General features: G+C 39.9%; 1 protein-coding gene across 2 annotated transcripts in view; it reads left to right on the top strand.

Moving 5' to 3' along the window:
* The first annotated feature begins 776 nt into the window (after nucleotides 1-776).
* The window catches only part of SECISBP2L (SECIS binding protein 2 like), a 52,200-nt gene continuing 33,443 nt past the window's right edge, over nucleotides 777-19,533 (top strand). The window contains exons 1-4 of one of the 2 annotated variants that reach the window (XM_008269039.5): nucleotides 777-1,202; nucleotides 12,352-12,530; nucleotides 15,825-16,149; nucleotides 17,720-17,855. In XM_008269039.5, coding sequence (XP_008267261.3) covers nucleotides 1,179-1,202; nucleotides 12,352-12,530; nucleotides 15,825-16,149; nucleotides 17,720-17,855 — 664 coding nt within the window. In that variant the 5' untranslated portion in view covers nucleotides 777-1,178. The remainder of the gene's footprint in view (nucleotides 1,203-12,351; nucleotides 12,531-15,824; nucleotides 16,150-17,719; nucleotides 17,856-19,533) is intronic. The other variant, XM_008269040.5, reaches the window with a different exon arrangement.

Raw genomic sequence — 19,533 nt, 5'->3', positions numbered from 1 at the left:
GCCTTGATAAATGTCTTGCTGACACAATACAGCTCCTTTCAGCAGGCCAAAATACAGTACCAAGATAAATACAATCAGGAGCTTCACAGAACAGCCTCATCCTGGGCGTCTTATTCAGAGAAAAGAGACTAACCCAGACTACCAGATAAGGCAATTCAAGACTTCACTGACATCTGCTCAAGTATGACAATGCAAATTTCTTAAAGTTCTCGTTCCCTTTAGCTGACACTGTTTTTCGTATTTCTTCTTCCTCACCCTGGAGCTGACCTGCAAGCAAGAACTCTTGTGGGAGGGTGTGTCTAGGAGGGAATTTGCGCGCCAGGGAAGTGTACAGTTTCATGGCAGTCTTCACCCTGTAGGAGCTAATGATCTTGAAGATTCAAAGGAACTATCAATACCTGCAGTGGGGGAAGGCAGCATTCCTGAGGATGTAATTACCTGTTGGGCGATGTTGTATGGATTCTGGGTAACATGAGGGGTTCTGAGATAGGAGAACTCAGCCTGGACCTGAACAAAGAATTCACTCATCAATCAGTACCTGCAGGGCTTTTGAAAAGGGATTCCAGAAGGCGGCCACTCTGTGTAGGCATTTTATATACGCACTTTCCCTAACTATTTTCACCATCTCCGCATTCCTTTCTGGTCATGACTCCCTTTATCTGGAGAACAGGAAGAAGGCTCCTACGTATAGTGGGCAGCGAACAGCTCTCACAGCGTGACTAAGAGGTGGTTTTCGAGTCTCGAGAGTTCTTGAGGACTGGACTCCGGGTCCAAGTGGCCCGACCCCCATGGGTTGGCGGCACCTGCTCCCGAGCTCCTCCTTCAGACCCCAGTCTGGCTAGTCCTCCCACCCGCGCTCAGGCCATTTGCCGTCACTCAGCCTCCTCCCCCCTCCCTTCCCTTCCGCACACCTCCATTTCCGACTACTCCTCCGCCCATTTGGGCCCTCCTCGGCTTCCGTCCCAGATGATCCCACCCCGAAGCTGCCACCGCCTCCTCAATCTCCGGGAGCTGGAGCCGCCTCCTCGGCCAGTGGCGTAGCCGAGTCGCTGTCGCGTCCAGGCAGATAGGGGCGGCGGTCCCGAGCCCAGTGTGGACCCGAGCGGGGGGCCATGGAGAAAGCGGCCCGAGGCATTCTCGTTACCGATTAGAGCGGGCCTGTTGCGGCTGCTGGCGCCATGGACCGAGCCCCCACCGACCAGGTACGCGGGCTCGGGCCGGGCCGGCCGGGCCAGGGGATGGGGGTCGCCGCTTCCTGTCAGGCCGGGCCGGGTCTCCGGGCGTAGAACCGGAGCTCCCGGGTTCCGGCGGGCGCCGACCCCCGTCCTGCGGGAGCCGGGCTGCGCCCCGCTCTCCCGCATTGTTCCCGTCGCTGCCTCCGGCTCAGGGGCTTTCCCTGCCCCGCACAGCCTGGCGCCTGCGGCCTCGGCCGATGCCTCTTCCTCCCCGGCCTGGTGGAGGGGACCCGGAGGCTCCAAGTTGCCCGAGCTCTCCCGAGAGGAGGGATGATAACTTCCAGCTAAGCGAGCCCCCTCCCGCCCCGTTCCCCCCCAGCTCTGGAATGTGCTTTCAAGGTGGAAGGGCTTTTTGCAGCCTCTGCCCTGGGAGAACGTCCGCGAATAGGTGATAACTACAGCCCCGGAGGGGTCTCGGCCTGTCCGCTGGGTGTTGGGGAGCAAAGCAGTGTGCATGTGTGTGTGTGTCTGTGTGTGTGTTGGCATTGGCTTTAGGGAGGTTATTCCTTCTAAGAAATGGTACTACGGGTCCTCCTTGCCCTTCTATCCAGTTATTTTGCAAAAAAATTGTAGCTAGTCCCCCCCACCCCCCAATGGAACGTAGATTTTAAAGGTTTGGCCAGAGCGTGAGTTCATTTCCGAATGCGTTTTCCCACTCGCAAAGTCGTCCCGTCAGCGTTGTTTTGTTTTTCATTGCATCAGATCCTTGGTTGTCCGTGCTAGGAGGTGCTGGCAGGCAGGGATAATGACAGTGTTTTCCCCCAGTATTTTCCGCCCTGAGGATTTCTACGAAACGACTGAATTCGGTTGAAGTCGAAGTTTATTCAGTCTCCGTTTCCGTCTCCAAAGGCTTTGCCTAGTTTTGAACTAGACAGACAGCTGAAGAGGAGAGGCTAGTGGTTTGCCTGTTAATTTTACAAAATAGATAATTAGCACCTGAACAAATGAGACAAGGTTTCCCTAATTCCTAGAAGTGACTCTGGGTACTTAGAGCCGGTGTTGTTTCTGAAATCAGACTCTGAGCAGGCGAAGCACACCTTCCTAGTTGTGAATATTTGTTTTTGCAGAAGTTTTAAGAAAAAAGCTTTATGTGACTGTAACTGAAAACACAGGTATTTTTATGAACTAGTACCTGGGATTACCAAAGCAAAACTGATGTGGAAGCCTCTTGGCACGTACAGATTCATCCCATAGAGCAGGAGTATTCTATGTAGTCTTTATCCAGCTTAACTAAAAATACTTAAGATATCTAGCTGTCAAAAGTACCCATGATCTTAAAGCTCAACAAATGAATAGGAAATGTCCTTGAACAGTTTCCCAGTATGTATGTCACTAATGAAAGGGTTCAATGTCTTGGTCTTTCACCAGCAAGCCAGAGCTGTAACCAGTAATGCTGCCATATATATACTTAGGGTTCCTTTCATCCTGGGGGAAATGTAATTAACTCTTTAGATTGTGACTTTCTGCGTAGCTGTTCGTGTGTGTGATTATCTTAACAGCAAGTGCTGTAAGCAATTTATTTAAACTAGGCAGCCTCTTCCTCTTTCATCCCACATCTTCCCAAAGTCCCCTTCCTATTAAACCCTTGTACAAATTTAAGGACTAGAGTGAAACCACGAGAAAAGGTTTTACTATTGAAGATTTTTTTTAGTACCTTCTGCTTCTTCCCAGCCTAAACCCACAGAGAATAATTTGAAACTCTCCCATTCCTCAGTACACCCCCTAGAAAACATAATGCATCTTTGCCTAGTTAACTAGGCTGTAGTCAGTTAATTTAGGGATCTATGGGTGACCTGGAAGGAGTGTGCCTCATTTTATATATGTGTTTTTCTGGGCAAGACTCCATTAGTTCCATCATATTCTCAATGGAGGGTGTATCATTCAAAAAAGTCCAAAGACCATTAACCGAATGGTTAGGTGCTGAGATTTCTCAACTTTTAGAAATCTTTATAATTTTCACTGTACTTTAGAGTAATGTAATGGTTTTTCAAGGTTAAATTTCCAGTAAATTTCAATTATAAAAGTATATGCTGAATTTCCTTTTTTCCTCACAAAATGTTTGTTTTTTCCTTTTAAACTAATGTTGACTTATATCCAGAATTTCTAGAAATGCTTGTAGCATTAAAACATAGTATTGTAGTGGTTAGCAGGTCGTAGAAGTTTGATTTTTTAAAAATAGTTCTTAACACAGATTTTCTGCATTTTATCATAACCTACCTCTTTAAGTACTTACTGCTCAAGTGTAACTTTTTAAAAAACAAAAGCTCTTTTGCCAAAAGTTCATGTTGCAGAATTCCTTTTTATCTTTTACATAAAATCTTTTTACAAAATGATAAATTGTGTATATATTGATAAAGATTACACAAAGTAAGTCGCTGGTAATACCGTGCTAGGTAGGTAGTCTTTTTGCAGTAATGACTGTTTGAAGGAATGTTAAAACCAAAGAGAATCTCAGGAGTGTTGTCCTTTTGCAAGACTGTATTAAATCAAAGGAAGTAGCTTAATTTTAGCTGCTAGAGTTAGATGTTCTAAGAACAGATATTACTTGGCATAAATGCATTTTTCCCTTAAAAAAGCTAGTGTAAAGGGATGTGAAGAATAAATCATGAAGTTCATTTTCTTTATAAAGGCTTAGTTTCCATTTTCAGGAAATTTAGGAAAATGTTTTGAGTGTTTTTTTAAATAAACTGGGCTTAGTGGTAACCAAACACCTGAAGTTCATAGATGTTTATGTTATCACAGATAATTTAAATATTAACTTAATTTTTAGTGCATTACTGTATATATTCTTCCAAAAGAATTTATGATTATTAGTTATTAACATCTTTAATTCTTAGAAAAACAAATATGCAGTGGATGCATATGATTGTATGCAGAGCTGTTCACCAATAAAATGTAAAACTATCTGTTTTATAACTTTCTTTTAAATAATTTATAAGGTTCAAATAATGTTAGCACTAAGTAAGTCAGTATATCATTGCTCTGTATTCTGGTTAGTTGGTGGATTAAAAATATTCAAGAAAAAATTATAATAAACAATACACTTTTTTGGGGTCATTATTCCCTAAACAATGCAGTTTGACAACTGTTTACATAGCATTTAAATAGTGTTAGGTATTATTAGAAACCTAGAGATTATATAAGGTGTCTAGGAGATAGTGTATATATTATGTGTGAAAGGAAAAAGAATTTGAGCATCTGAGGCTTTAGGCATCTGTGGGGAGGCCTGGAACCCATCGCTTCAGATACCAAGGGATGAATGGATCCTAAATAAGTTACTGCAAGTAGTAATTATTCAGCAATACTTGTACTTGACTTCTATATATGGATATAAGTAAATGATGTATCTTATCAGATAATACTTTTATAGCCAGAAAGTAAATACATGCTCATTTAGAAAAACTGCCATTTGGAAATTTAAGGAGACATTTTCAAGCCTTTAGGTCAGGAAGGAAATAAAAAGTAGAATTATAGATTATTGAAAAATGATCGCAATAAAATGCCATATGTGAAAACTTTTGGGATGTGGTTGAAGCTATAGTCTGAGGCAAATGCATAGCAAATGCTTTCATTGTTAAATGGCTTCAAAATGAAATAAAAATTTAGCAATCTAGGCAAGAAGTTAGGAGGAAAAGTCTGCCAGAGCAAGAGAGACAATAATAATACATCTAAAACCAGAAATTGATGAATTAGATAAGCCAAAAACTAGAAAGTTTTTTTTTGCAAAATACCATCAGATTTGAACAGGATTAGATTTAATCTGGGTTAATAAAAGGGGGAAATGTGTAGATAACAAACATCTGGGCCCGAGTCTAAGTTAAATGTTTCTCCTCAGTATTTTCTGAAGTCTTAGAAAACTTACATAACTACCGCAGTTTGTTTTGGCAAGTGGTTTACTTTCAGTATAAGCCAATGAAGTCAGAAAACAATATAATCAGCAGGTATCTCTTAGACATTTGTCATTATTTTTCCTTCAGAAAAGGAAGTATTTTGTAAAATATCTTAATGTTTGATATATTTTTACCTTAACATAGAAAGAAGATGTAGGGTTTGCATGGTCCTGTCTTTTCCTGTGGGTGGTTGGTACACACTCTGAAGTTTCACTGTGGGAGACTGTCTCATTATGTTCTACTTTAGTTTTGACTTTAAGTGGGTGTCATTTTTTTTTATAAATGCTTAATCTGGGAAAATTACTTGCACTCTCCTGGAGGTGCCATCTCTGAGTTTAGTGTGCATTCTCTGCTGATGTGTGCCTCTTGGTAGTGTGTGCTGATTCCTCTAAACTGCTCTAGGACAGTTCTCTTTCCATGCCTGATGCATGGTCCTTGAATGATATGAGTTCTGAATGATATGGACGTGTTTGTCTAAGAAACTGTTTTAAACAAAGTTTTTATGCTTTTATGTTTTGATAAGTTCTTGGGTTTTTCTGGATTATTCACACCAAAGACATTCTTGACATTTGATTTAATATGTACAGAATTACAAATGAGTGTGACACTGCTGAAATATTTAAAATTTTTTATATAAAGGGAATAAATTCATGTATTTCATATAAACAGTTTTAAGAGAATAATGATACTTCCCATCCAACCTACTTTTTTTTTTCATTTTCTTGTTTACTTTATTTTTTTTTTAACTTTTATTTGATGAATATAAATTTCCAAAGTACGATTTATGGATTACAATGGCTTCCCCCACATACCGTCCCTCCCACCCACTACCCTCCCCTTTCCCACTCCCTCTCCCCTTCCATTCACATCAAGATTCATTTTCGATTATCTTAATATACAGAAGATCAGCTTAGTATACATTAAGTAAGGATTTCAACAGTTTGCTCTCACACAGAAACCCATCCAACCTACTTTCCCTCCCTCCCTTGCTCTCCCCCTGCCTCCTCTTTCATTTCTAATTTTTCTTTTAATTTTTTGCAATGGCATACTTTCAGTTTATTTTATAATCACAAACTTTTCTCTCGCTTTTTTTTAATTTATCTTATTTATTTGAAAAGTAGATTTACATAGTTAAGTCTTCTATCCACTGGTTCATTCCCCAGATGGCCACAGCAGCCAGGACTGAGCCAGGCCAAAGCCTGGCTAGGAATTTCTTCCAGGTCTCCCATGTGTGTGCAGGGGCCCAAGCACCTGGACCATCCTCTGCTGCTTTTCCAGGCGCATTAGCAGGGAGCTGGATCAGAAATGGAGCAGCTGGAACTGGAATTGATCCCATATGGGATGTCAGTGCTGCAGGCTATGGCTGTAAACCACTGTTAATTATCTCAAGCTTAATCCTCCACCTAAAATAAAGGATTCAGTAAGTAGTGAGTAGAAAATCACTGTTCCTCAGGAGTATAGACAAGGGCTATAAACAATAAGCATATCTTCAAATATTTTTTAAAGATTTATTTATTTATTTGAAAGAGTTACACAGGAAGCAGAGAGGCAGAGAGAGAGATCTTCCATCTGCTGGTTCACTCCCCAAATGGCCTCAACAGCCAGAGCTCCACTGATCCGAAGCCAGGAACCAGGAGCTTCTTCGGGGCCTCCCATGTGGGATCAGGGACCCAAGGACTTGGGCCATCTTCTAGTGCTTTTCCAGGCCATAGCAGAGAACTGGATTGGAAGAGGAGCAGCGGGACTAGAACTGGCACCCATGTGGGATGCTGGCGCTTTAGGCCAGGGTGTTAACCTGCTGTGCCAGAGCGCCGGCCCCGAAATAGTTTTTCAAAACAGTTTCCTAGAATTAATATGTTCATTAATTTGGAAAATTCTGAAATAATTTTTCAAAGATAACTTTACTATGGAGATAGTTGGAATTTTTTGAAGCCAATAGTAGCATAAGAATAATTATAGACTTTGTTCAGTGGCAGTCAGACTTAGAGATAATCTCTAATTTCTGATCACTAAAAACTAGATCATGGCAAAATAGAGTAAGCCCAGAAATATAAAATTGAGGAAAAACTTCATATGAAGTTAGCTAGTTTAATTTTTCATAACATCCTGTCCCTATGCAAAACATTTTTCTTTGATGTCTCCATTAATACAAGGATACTTCAAAAAGTTTGTGGAAAGTAGAGTTAAAAGACAGCTTATTTTGGTGCAAAATATTTTTAAAGTCCATGAGTAAAAAATTCACGGAAAGGCGTATTATGAAAAATCTGCTTGAATTTCAGATTTTTCACATCAAAATTAACTTCATTTTCCACAATTTTTAGAAATAGTCTTACATAATTAAGATATTACAAGATTATGTTGTTGGCTTATTATTATATTATCTATATGAATTTTATTATGTGGAATTTTAAGAGTAGTTTGGGTTCTTTACATTGCTTCTCAGGCCTAAGAACAACAGATGCTATATTTTGATGTATGATACTGACAGTCTTAAAAGCACAATAAACTACTTTATGACTGTGCGGAGTTGTAGCGACAGGACAGGAAAAAGTTTGCCATTCTGTTCCTACTAGTGACATCTTCTGTTTGTGCAGCTGTTGACTATAGCAGCTTCTCTCTTTCTCTAAGTCTTTTTTTTTTCCCCTTTCTGAAAACAAAGGATCATTTCAGTGTTTCTGAGTTTTATTGTTGAACTTTGGTATCTAGAATTGCATTTAGAATAGAAGCCAATGTAAATTTTAATATTTAAAGGTATGTGCTGTGTTTACTTGCAGACATCAGTTTAAAATTATGCGTGAAACCTTTTGAAAGGTAGGCTGCCTGAGCTCATAAAGTACAAATGAAATTAGGAGTAAAAGATTATTGCAACCTTTGACCTGAACAAGAATTTGAAGTGATTTATTAATGATATTAATATGGTTTCTTTCTTCATTTTAGACTGAGAATTTGATGTACTTGTATTCATTAGTGTGTCCAGATTTATAAAACTTATGAATTTTTTTTAAGATTGATTCATTTATTTGAAGGGCAGAGTTATAGAGGGAGAGACAGGGAGAAAAAGCGTGCGAACATATGAGTGAGCTTTCATCCTCTGGTTTGCTCCTCAGATGTCTGCAACAGCTGGGGTTGAGCCAGGCAGAAGCCAGAAGTCCATCTGGGTCTCCCACATGGGTGCAGGGCCTCAGGCTCTTTGACCGGGAGCTGGATTGGAAGTGGAGCAGCGGGGACTTGAACTGGTGGCTAGATGGGATTGCGGGTGACAACTTTACCCACTGCACCACAACGCCAGCCCCGTTCAGAGAGTTTTTGTATGTTCCAAAGGACTTCTGATTTTTAAAAGAAATCTTAAAAATTATTTTTAAAATGTAATTTAAGCCTCTTTTCTTACACAGATGTATGAACTGTATAAACAAGTTACCGGCCGGTGCCATGGCTCAATAGGCTAATCCTCTGCCTTGTGGCGCCGGCATACCGGGTTCTAGTCCCGGTCGGGGCGCCGGATTCTGTCCCGGTTGCCCCTCTTCCAGGCCAGCTCTCTGTTGTGGCCAGGGAGTGCAATGGAGGATGGCCCAAGTACTTGGGCCCTGCACCCCATGGGAGACCAGGAGAAGCACCTGGCTCCTGCCACCGGATCAGCACGGTGCGCTGGCCACAGTGGCCATTGGAGGGTGAACCAATGGCAAAAGGAAGACCTTTCTCTCTCTCTCTCTCTCACTATGTAACTCTGCCTGTCAAAAAAAAAAAAAAAAAAAAAAGTTACCATTACGTGTGCGCTATTGCTGAAAGGTGTTTTTTGTTTTTTTTTTTTTTTCCTGACTGGAGAAGCATTCATTAGCTTGATATTAAATTATAAATAAAGTTTTGGGTCCCAGTGAATACCACTTCAGATTTGGTTCATGCAAGTATAAACTTCAAAATTAAAGGACGTAGGAGGATTAATGAGTGAATATTGCTATATTGTTCATATTTTGTCTCTTCCATCCCTTTCCCCTCCTTTTAACAAAGATTTTTGATTATTTACAATGAATTGTTTTTTGAAAATTTAATTTTTCTAGGTATGTATTGAGTGTATCAGGTCTTTAGATTTTCAGATTTATTACTAACCACTTTTGTGAAACATGTCTAAAATTTATTCTGAAAACTATGACAACTTCTTGTATAAATGTAGTGAGTTTGTTGATGAAAAGTTCTAGTTAGGACCATTGCTGTTACAGTAATTGTTTTGAGTAATTAGAAAATTGGCTTGCATTTTACTTACTGGTTTCATTAAAAAGTTTAATTTTATTTACACTATTTATGTTTTTTTTTAACTTATATTTAGCAAATATAAATTTCCAAAGTACAGCTTATGGATTACAATGGCTTCCCCCCCCCCCCAAAAAAAAACTTCCCTCCCACCTGCAATCCTCCCAACTCCTGCTCCCTCTCCCCTTCCATTCACATCAAGATTCATTTTCAATTATCTTTATATACAGAAGATCAATTTAGTATATATTAAGTAAAGATTTCAACAGTTTGCACCCATACAGAACATAAAGTGTAAAATACTATTTGAGTACTGGTTATAGCATTAATTCACATTGAACAACACATTAAGGACAGAGATCCTACATGAGGAGTAAGTGCACAGTGACTCCTGTTGTTGACTTAACAAATTGACACTCTTGTTTCTGGCATCAGTAATCTCCGTAGGCTCTTGTCATGAGTTGCCAAGGCTATGGAAGCCTTTTGAGTTTGCCGACTCCGATCTTAATTTAGACAAGGTCATAGTCAAAGTGGAGGTTCTCTCCTCCCTTCAGAGAAAGGTACCTCCTTCTTTGATGGCCCGTTCTTTCTATTAGGATCTCACAGAGATCTTTCATTTAGGTCCTCTTTCTCTCTCTCTCTCTCTCTCTCTCTCTCTCTCTCTCTCTCTTTTTTTTTTTTTTTGCCAGTGTCTTGGCTTCCATGCCTAAAATACTCTCATGGGCTCTTCAGCCAGATCTGAATGCCTTAAGGGCTGATTCTGAGGCCAGAGTGCTCTTTAGGACATCTGCCAGTCTGAGTCTGCTGTGCATCCCACTTCCCATGTTGGGTCGTTTTCTCCCTTTTTTATTCTATCAGTTAGTATTAGCAGACACTAGTCTTGTTTATGTGATCCCTTTGACTCTTAGACCTATCAGTATGATCGATTGTGAACTGAAACTGATCACTTTGATTAGTGAGATAGCATTGTTACATGCCATCTTGATGGGATTGAATTGGAATCCCCTGGTATGTTTCTAACTCTACCATTTGGGGCAAGTCAGTTTGAGCATGTCCCAAACTGTACATCTCCTCCCTCTCTTATTCCCACTCTTATATTTAACAGTGATCACTTTTCAGTTAAATTTAAACAACTAAGAATAATTGTGTGTTAATTACAGAGTTCAACCAATAGTATTAAGTGGAACAAAAAAATACTAAAAGGGATAAAGTATTAAGTTGTTCATCAACAGTCAGGATAAGGGCCGATGAAGTCACTCTTTCTCATAGTGTCCATTTCATTTCAACAGGTTTCCTTTTTGGTGCTCAGTTAGTTGTTACCGATCAGGGAGAACATATGATATTTGTCCCTCTGGGGCTGGCTTTTTTCATTCAGCATGATGTGCTCCAGATTCCTCCATTTTGTTGCAAATGACCGGATTTCATTGTTGTTTTTTTTTTTTTTTCTGCTCTATAGTATTCTATAGAGTACATATCCCATAATTTCTTTATCCAGTCTACTGTTGATGGGCATTTAGGTTGATTCTATGTCTTAGCTATTGTGAATTGAGCTGCAATAAACATTAATGTGCAGACAGTTTGTTTGTTTGCCAATTTAATTTCCTTTGGGTAAATTCCAAGGAGTGGGATGGCTGGGTTGTATGGTAGGGTTCTATTCAGGTTTCTGAATATATTCAGGTTTTGAGAGGCAGAGGGGGAGATCTCCCAGCCACTGGTTTACTCTCCAATTGGCTGCAAAGGCTTGGTACAGGTTGGGCAAGAGCTGGGAACTCAATCCAGGTCTCCTGTGTGGGTGGTAGGAACCCAGTTACTGAAGCCATTACTGCTGTCTCCCAGAGTCTACATTAGCAGGGTGCTGGAGTGAGGAGCTAGAGCAAGGTATTCAACCCAGGTACTGCGATGTGAGTCTGTGGAGGTCATAACCGTTAGGCTAAATGCATGTCCCTTACTTGGTTTTTAACATTCTGCTTTTTTCCATTTAATATACTGAAAACCACATAAATCCCGTGTAGAGCTTAATGAATCGTGATTCATTAAAAAGTGAACACTTTGTCAGTTACACACACACACATACACACACACACATACGCACATACATACACGCATACACCTCTACCCCTGTTAAGAAACAGAGTTTTGCCAGTCATCCAGAAGTTTTCCAGGTTCCTCCAAGATACAGCTCTCTCTTTCCTTAGTGGTAACTCCTATCCTGACTTTTGTAGATCTTACTTGTTGCTCATACATGTATCCCTAAATACTGTAGTTTCTTATGTCTTCTAAATCTCTGTAGATGTATTATGAGACAAGGTGTAAAACATGAACTAAAATGGAGTACATGTTACGAATTTGTTTGCTGAGATGTCTGCTGGGAAACTAGTACTCATCACCCTGCTCCCGCCCCTGCCCTCCCCTCCCCCCACCCCCCCCCCCGCCTCGTTTAACTGTGAGCCAGAAGTTTTTCCCCTAGTTTTTTTTTTTTTTCCGTTCATCTTAAGATATTTTCCTTCCTATTAATTTAATGATACTAATCTAATTTCCTGAAATGGTCAGAAGTAGACTATTTTTTGGACTATTCAAACAAATATAATTATCCTTTAGAACTCCGTTTAATGCTTTTTTATCCCCCAAAGAAAATTAGCAAAAAGCACATTGTTTTGTCTGAATAGCCAGTTCTTTACTTCCAGCTTTATTTTTAGACCCTGAGGTATGACTTCCTTATACTCTTGATTGCTTTAACAGTTTTGATTACATAAGAAGTTATTTCATTGAAATATAGTAACTTTTGATACATTTTTCTTATTTTATTTGATGACTGTCTAAATAACTTGATCATTAAAGTTGACATTGTTATTCCTTTTGGATATTTTGTGAATACTGAGAAGTGACCTAATTACTATTTATAAAGACTATTCTGCTAATTTGTGAATTTATATTAAGTTGTTTGCTCATTTGTTATTAATCATTCTACCTTCTCTTTGAAGAATGTCAAGCTGTCAGCTGAGGTAGAGCCGTTTATTCCCCAGAAGAAGAATCCTGATACATTTATGATCCCTATGGCTCTCCCAAATGATAATGGAAGTGTTTCTGGTGTAGAACCAACTCCAATTCCAAGCTATCTGATTACTTGTTATCCATTTGTGCAGGAAAATCAGTCCAATAGGTAATTTCTTTATTATTATTTTATTGTGGAGTGATGGGGAATATAAAAGTTGGCAGAGAATGCTTCTAAATTTTGTTCTTCTGTACCTGTAAACATGAATCGTCTCTGTTTATTTTCTAAGAGGAGTAAATAAAACCAAATGATGTGGAAATGTGAAAATTGTTTTTTCTTTAAATATTTACTTATTAATTGAAAGAGAGAGAGAGGGAGAGACAGAGAAAAGTTTTCCACCTGCTGGTTCACTCCCAAATGGCCACAATGGCTGGAGCTGGGCTGATCCGAAGCCAGGAGCTTCATCCAGGTCTCCCATGTGGGTGCAGGGGCCTAAGGACTTGGGCCATCTTCTACTGCTTTCCCAGGCCATAGCAGAGAGATGGCTTTGAAAAGCAGCAGCCGGGGCTCAAACCCGCGCCCATATGGGAATGCCGGCACTGCAGGTGGCAGCTTTACCTGCTATGCCACAGCACTGACCTTGAAAATTGTTAACATTGTTATCATTCTAAGAGGACATGGAGTTTTTTGGGTATGTCTCTTCTATTGCCATTGAAATATATTTGAAATAAATTGACTGAAAGGGAGGAATGAAGTATATAGAAAGAAATAAACAAAAACTCTTTTTAAGATTAGGTGTCTAATCTCATAATTGCCATGGTGGTCTCTGGCTTGAGAAGAAAATGTCAAGGCATAGTCCTTAACTTTGAAGCTTTTGTGGGTAGTTAGCATGTTTCCAGACTCCAGTTTTAATTTGAAGTGTGTGCTGTAGTCTCACAATGATTTCACACAGTGCTTACGGTTCAGATAGTGTGTGACCTACTGGTTAAGAGTATATCTCGGGGCCGGCACCACGGCTCAATAGGCTAATCCTCCACCTAGCGGCGCCGGCACACCGGGTTCTAGTCCCGGTCAGGGCGCCGGATTCTTTCCCGCTTGCCCCTCTTCCAGGCCAGCTTTGCTGTTGCCCGGGAGTGCAGTGGAGGATGGCCCAAGTGCTAGGGCCCTGCACCCCATGGCAGACTAGGTGAAGCACCTGGCTCCTGCCTTTGGATCAGCGCGGTGCGCCAGCCGCAGCACGCCAGCCGTGGCGGCCATTGGAGGGCGAACCAACGGCAAAAGGAAGACCTTTCTCTCTGTCTCTCTGTCTCACTGTCCACTCTGCCTGTCAAAAAAAAAAAAAAAAAAAAAAGAGTATATCTCGGCCAGCACCGCGGCTCACTAGGCTAATCCTCCACCTGCGGCGCCGGCACCCCGGGTTCTGGTCCCAGTTGGGGCGCCAGATTCTGTCCCGGTTGCTCTTCTTCCGGTCCAGCTCTCTGCTGTGGTCCGGGAAGGCACTGGAGGATGGCCCAAGTGCTTGGGCCCTGCACCTGCATGGGAGACCAGGAAGAAGCACCTGGCTTCCTGGCTTAAGATTGGTGCAGTGCACCAGCTCTAGTGACCATTTGGGGGGTGAACCAACAGAAGGAAGACCTTTCTCTCTGTCCTCTGTCTCTCTCTTTCATTGTCTATAACTCTCTCTCACTGTCTAACTCTGTGTGGCAAAAAAAAAAAAAAAAAAAGTGTATCTCATGAAACACAGAATAGCCTTTCTGACCCTGCTTAGTTTGCCTGAGTGATTGCATTTCATTGATGTAGTTCCTTTTTTGAAGTATTGAAGTCCTTTCAACCTTTTTCAAGTTATGTTGCACAGAAAATTGTATTTTTCTGGCATTATGGGGTAAATGGATGAGGCAGGTGGTGACTCTAGGCTCAGCCCAACTATCCCCGAGGGCTGAGGCAATCAGTATTTCTACACAAATATAATACATTGTGTCAGTGCACATTTTTTGAGAAATTCTGGATGTATGATATGTGAGGCCATTGAACTACCTTCTCAGGTATTAAATATTCAAGTTAATATTGTGAGATTCTTAAAACAGAATCTTGGGATTGGATAAACAGTCCAAACTAAAGGATCCTTTTCAGTTGAAATTAACATTTATATTAAAAATCTTAGACCTGTTAATGTACAAGATGATTCATAGCCTTAATTTAATAGTACTGTTTTTCTGTTTGACAAAATGGCCAAGTGTACAGTGTGATGTTTTTAAATATTTATTTATTTATTTGAAAGGCAGAATTACAGAGAAAGAGTTAGGGACACAGAGAAGGAGAGAGATCTTAACATATATTGACTCACTCCCCACATGGCCACAACTGTTGGGACTGGGCCAGGCTAAAGCCAGGAGCCTAGAGCTTCTTCTGAGTCTCCCTTGTGTTTGCAGGGGCCCAAGCACTTGGGAAATCTTCTCCTGCTTTCCAAGGCACATTAGCAGGGAGCTGGATTGGAAGTGGAATAGTCAGGTCTTGAACCAGCACCCATATGGGATCCTGGTGTTGCAGGGGGTGGCTTTACCCGCTGTGCCACAGTGCAGACCCTGATAAGTTTGTTTTCTTGCCTTACCAAATAATCTTTGAGAATACATGAGTGAGACTGCAGATTAGTTTAAAATATTTTTAGAATTTTAAGAGATATTTTTCCATTTTGCTTTGTCACAAAATTATTGAATACTTTGTCACAGGAATATTGAAGGAAAACTCTGCTTCAACTCCCCCCAGCTCAAACCCCTCATTCATCAGCAGTGCTGTGCAGCAAGGGGATGCTGGGGCAGGAAGACTTGCTGGTTCTAATAGGAACCCTATTAGAAGAAGCTGTAATGCTGGAGATAAGATGTCAGTGGACAAGTTTTCTTTTTCTCTTCTTTTCCCTAGACCTGGAGTATTCTTTCATTGCTAAAGAAGGGAGCCAGGAAAACAGGTGGACTTTGCCAAGTGGTTAGGAAGGATGGGAAAGAGGAGGCCCTGGGGTTGAACAGAAAAAGAGTTAGAGGAATTCAGTCACCCTGTGAAATGATGATCTTACACAATGATCACCTTGCTTTGCTTTTTGCAAGAGGCAGTCACAGTTGTTAGCATTGATGGGAACCTTGCACTGCCGTTGTTTGCTTACCCAGCAGCAAGATGTTTTAAGCAGAAGTTTCTTGAGAAGGCTGAGGGCAGAGTTACATACAAATAATAATAGTTTGTGGAATGCCATAAAACTCATCAGGTTGGATTCCTTTATACTGTCATTTAAATGTTTATTGCATGTACCTAATCTCTAATTCAAGCAAAGAAATTTGTAAGATGGTAATTTTGTCTCCTTTCCCAGACTTATGAAGCCACTGTTTGTTCTGTTTTTTATTAAACAAAGTTAAGAGATTTTGTTTGTTTTTAGACTTGTAAATAGATTTGTTCTTGTTTTATTTGGTTTTGCAGACAATTTCCTTTATATAACAATGATATACGATGGCAACAGCCCAATCCAAACCCCACTGGACCATACCTTGCCTACCCCATTATATCTGCTCAGCCACCTGTTTCGACAGAGTATACATATTATCAGCTGATGCCAGCGCCATGTGCCCAAGTTATGGGTTTCTATCATCCTTTTCCTACACCTTACTCCAGCACCTTTCAAGCTGCAAATACTGTAAATGCTGTAACCACAGAATGCACTGAGCGTCCAAGTCAGCTTGGACAGGTCTTCCCGTTGTCCAGTCACCGAAGCAGAAACTGTAATAGAGGGCCAGTGGTACCAAAAGTAAGTGGCTGTTTTTGATTGGATTTTACATCTAATATTTCTTTGGTAATACTTGTGTAAGTGATGTATTTCTTGCATTGATTGACCTTTAATGCTGATTTTACTACAGAGCATTTCATTCACTAATATAGTATCAAGAGTATGTTATTTAAAAATAATTTTTTCTGTCTTGTTTATTGTTCCTTCACTTTTGATTGGTGGTATGATTAAGTCATCTTTATGATCCTTCCAAGAACTTTACATAAACACAATGCACAAGTATGTCTGAGTTATTTTAATTTAGTCATGAAAATTGCATGGTGATACCAACGTTAATAAATGGTTAGTGTGGATGCTATGCTAATGGGATTGAACAGCTCATGCACTTCAAGGTATTTTAGTGTTCAGATATCAGCAGGAGACATTCTTCTGGAAAAAAATTTGTGATTCATTAGATCCCTTCAACTTCATTGGTTCAGTTCTATGAATTTTTAGAAATGCACAGGAATAGCACTTTGTTATTTGAGAGGTACTTTGCTATTACATGAATAAGGAGTCTCCTAAGGCTGGAGAAAGTGCAGATAGCATATGAAACCACGTTTATTCAGGGCCAGCCATTTAATTAAGTTTAAAAAACACACATATATAAGAGAAATTAAGGGTTATTGTAGGCTACTTTTTCATTGTGACCTTAATATTAAAGCTAATAAGAGGAAAAGCCATGTTTTTAGTCAGCACTTTGGAGCTCCTAGAAGACACACATTATGCGTGTACCATCAAAGGATTGATGCTTTCCCTGCATTCCATTAGCCCAGCTTCTTTAGTGAAAAAAAAAAAAAAACTGTACTTCCTCTTCACATAATTTTTACAAATTAAAAAACAAATAAGCATCTGAAGTTATTTTGAGAAGTTTATAGTCGTTGCTCATGGAAGCTCTCTGAGTCAAGGGACATCCTTTGAGTCCTCTGAGAATGAGGAGGTAAGTACTGGAAGTCCGATAATAGTATATAGTTCCAGATGTTCAAGGAATGTAATTTCTCAGAATGCACTTCTAGTTTAAATTAGGAAGTTATAGAAGTTAAATTCAGCATTCTGTTTTATATATTGCTATTGAATGATGAACACTCATATTTTAAAAAGTCAAGGAAGGATCAGCTTTTATATATTTTCTTTCTGAACTCTGAAGCAGATTTTTTGGACATTATTATTATGAAACTAAAATTTAGTGTTGGGATTTCATAATCCTTTTTATTACCCTTTTAAATAAATGCATAGAACCCCACATATGATATGATTATACCCTTGTTATTTATTACTTATTAAGAAAATAAAAAGTGCAAGTAACAAAAGTGGATTATAGTTTATTTGTCATAGTAGTGTTAACAGCTATTAGAAAAATGTGTGTAAGTATGGGTATAACACATTATTCAGCCTACCAGCCTTCTTTGCAGATAATTTCATGAAACACTAAGAGTAACCCTTTTTCCCCACACCAAGTTAGAACATACATTTAATGTATTTTTTAAGTAAATGTGTATTTTATAGTGTTTGGCATACTGAATACTTTCTTTTTTAATTTAATTTAAATCAGCAGCAGCTTTTACAACAGCACATAAAAAGCAAAAGACCGCTGGTGAAAAATGTAGCTACTCAGAAAGAAACAAATGCAATGGGTCCTGATAATCGATCAAAAATTGTGCTTTTGGTGGACGCTTCACAGCAAACTGGTAAGGCGAAGGTTCTTAAGTCACTGATTTTACCTTTTTTCATACATTAACTTTACAGTTGAACACTACCTTTCAGGATTCTAGACTTTTCATCCTTTGATTTGTCTTGTCATTTTGTGAAATTCTCTAGGAGGCATAAAACAATGTTCTTTCAACTTGCTTTCTGGTGTTATGTACAATTTGGAGCAGAATTTGAGGTTCCTTTTGCCTTTAGTGGGGCTGTTCAGAAATCAGAGATGTAATTTTGCACATACTAGACATTTGAGTGACCCATTTTGGTAGAAATCAAAATTGATTGTGTTTTTTATAACTAGTTTACAACTTTTTATAAGTCATTCTAAAATTGTGTAACGTTTTTAGAAATGACTTAGTACTGAGTTTTCTGTGCCACATGTAAGCATAGGTCTGACCAAACCTGTGAATGACGTCTATATTCTGTCACACAGAGAAAAACTTCAGTCAGTTATAGTGTCAGCATTTTTTAGAGGACTGTCTCAGCATTAAATAATAATAAAAAAAAACTTTATCTGGCAATAGATAATTTTTTTTTTTTTTTTGACAGGCAGAGTTAGACAGTGAGAGAGAGACAGAGAGAAAGGTCTTCCTTTTCCGTTGGTTCACCCCACAAATGGCCACTACGGCTGGTGTGCTGCGGCTGGCGCGCTGCGCCGATCCAAAGCCAGGAGCCAGGTGCTTCTTCCTGGTTTCCCATGTGGGTGCAGGGCCCAAGCACTTGGGCCATCCTCCACTGCCCTCCTGGGCCACAGCAGAGAGCTGGACTGGAAGAGGAGCAACCAGGATAGAATCCGGCGCCTCAACCGGGACTAGAACCCAGGGTGCCGGTGCCGCAGGCGGAGGATTAGCCAAGTGAGCCGTAGTGCCAGCTAATAGATAATTAATATTCTTATAACATTCTAGATATTGACTATTTTATTTCATGAAATTCTAATTTGTATCTCTGGTCTCCGCTTCTTATCTGCAGAGTAGATGTTTGTTTTCTCTGACCCGCTCTCATTGAGTATAACAAAAAGTTCTTTTTTTCCTAAATTTTTAAATATTTTTTAAAAGATTTATTTATTTGAAAGTTAGAGAGAGAAAGAGAAAAAGAGTACTTCTACCTGCTGGTTCACTCCCCAAATGACTGCAACAACCAGGCTGGGCCAGGCTGGAGCCAGGAGCCAGGAGCTTCATCCAGCCTCCCACATAGGTGCATGGGTCCAAGCATTTGAGTCATCTACTGCTTTCCCAGGTGGATTAGCAAGGAGCTGGATTGGAAATGGAGCAGCCAGGACTCAAACCAGTGTCCATGTGGGATGCTGGCATTGCAGGTGGTAACCTGTTATACCACAAAGTTGTCCCCCCAAAAAATCCTTGCTAATGATCCAAGACCAACAATTAGAGCTGTTCAAAGGCACATTTATGTTTTATTTCTGTATAGCCTATACTCAAATAAGGTTTGATAATGAGTAATTTAGCTTATGCTTTATTTTCATTTGGGTATGCCTTTTCTTTTGGATGACTATTCCAGTTTCTTTTACAATGGCTTAGATCCATTAGGAACAGAGAAAGGATCTAAGAATCAGTTAAATCTTGGTAATATTATAGTCACCGTGGTTTGTAGTAAGATGAACAGATTCTAACAGGTGCTTAGGGGATGTATGGAAAAGGTTTATTGCTA

The sequence above is a fragment of the Oryctolagus cuniculus genome, chromosome 12, assembly GCF_051225735.1.
Source record: "Oryctolagus cuniculus isolate XC-2025 breed Fujian yellow rabbit chromosome 12, ASM5122573v1, whole genome shotgun sequence".
NCBI lineage: Eukaryota > Metazoa > Chordata > Mammalia > Lagomorpha > Leporidae > Oryctolagus > Oryctolagus cuniculus.
Note: the sequence above shows the minus strand (reverse complement) of the source record. Positions and strands in the feature narration are given on the sequence as shown.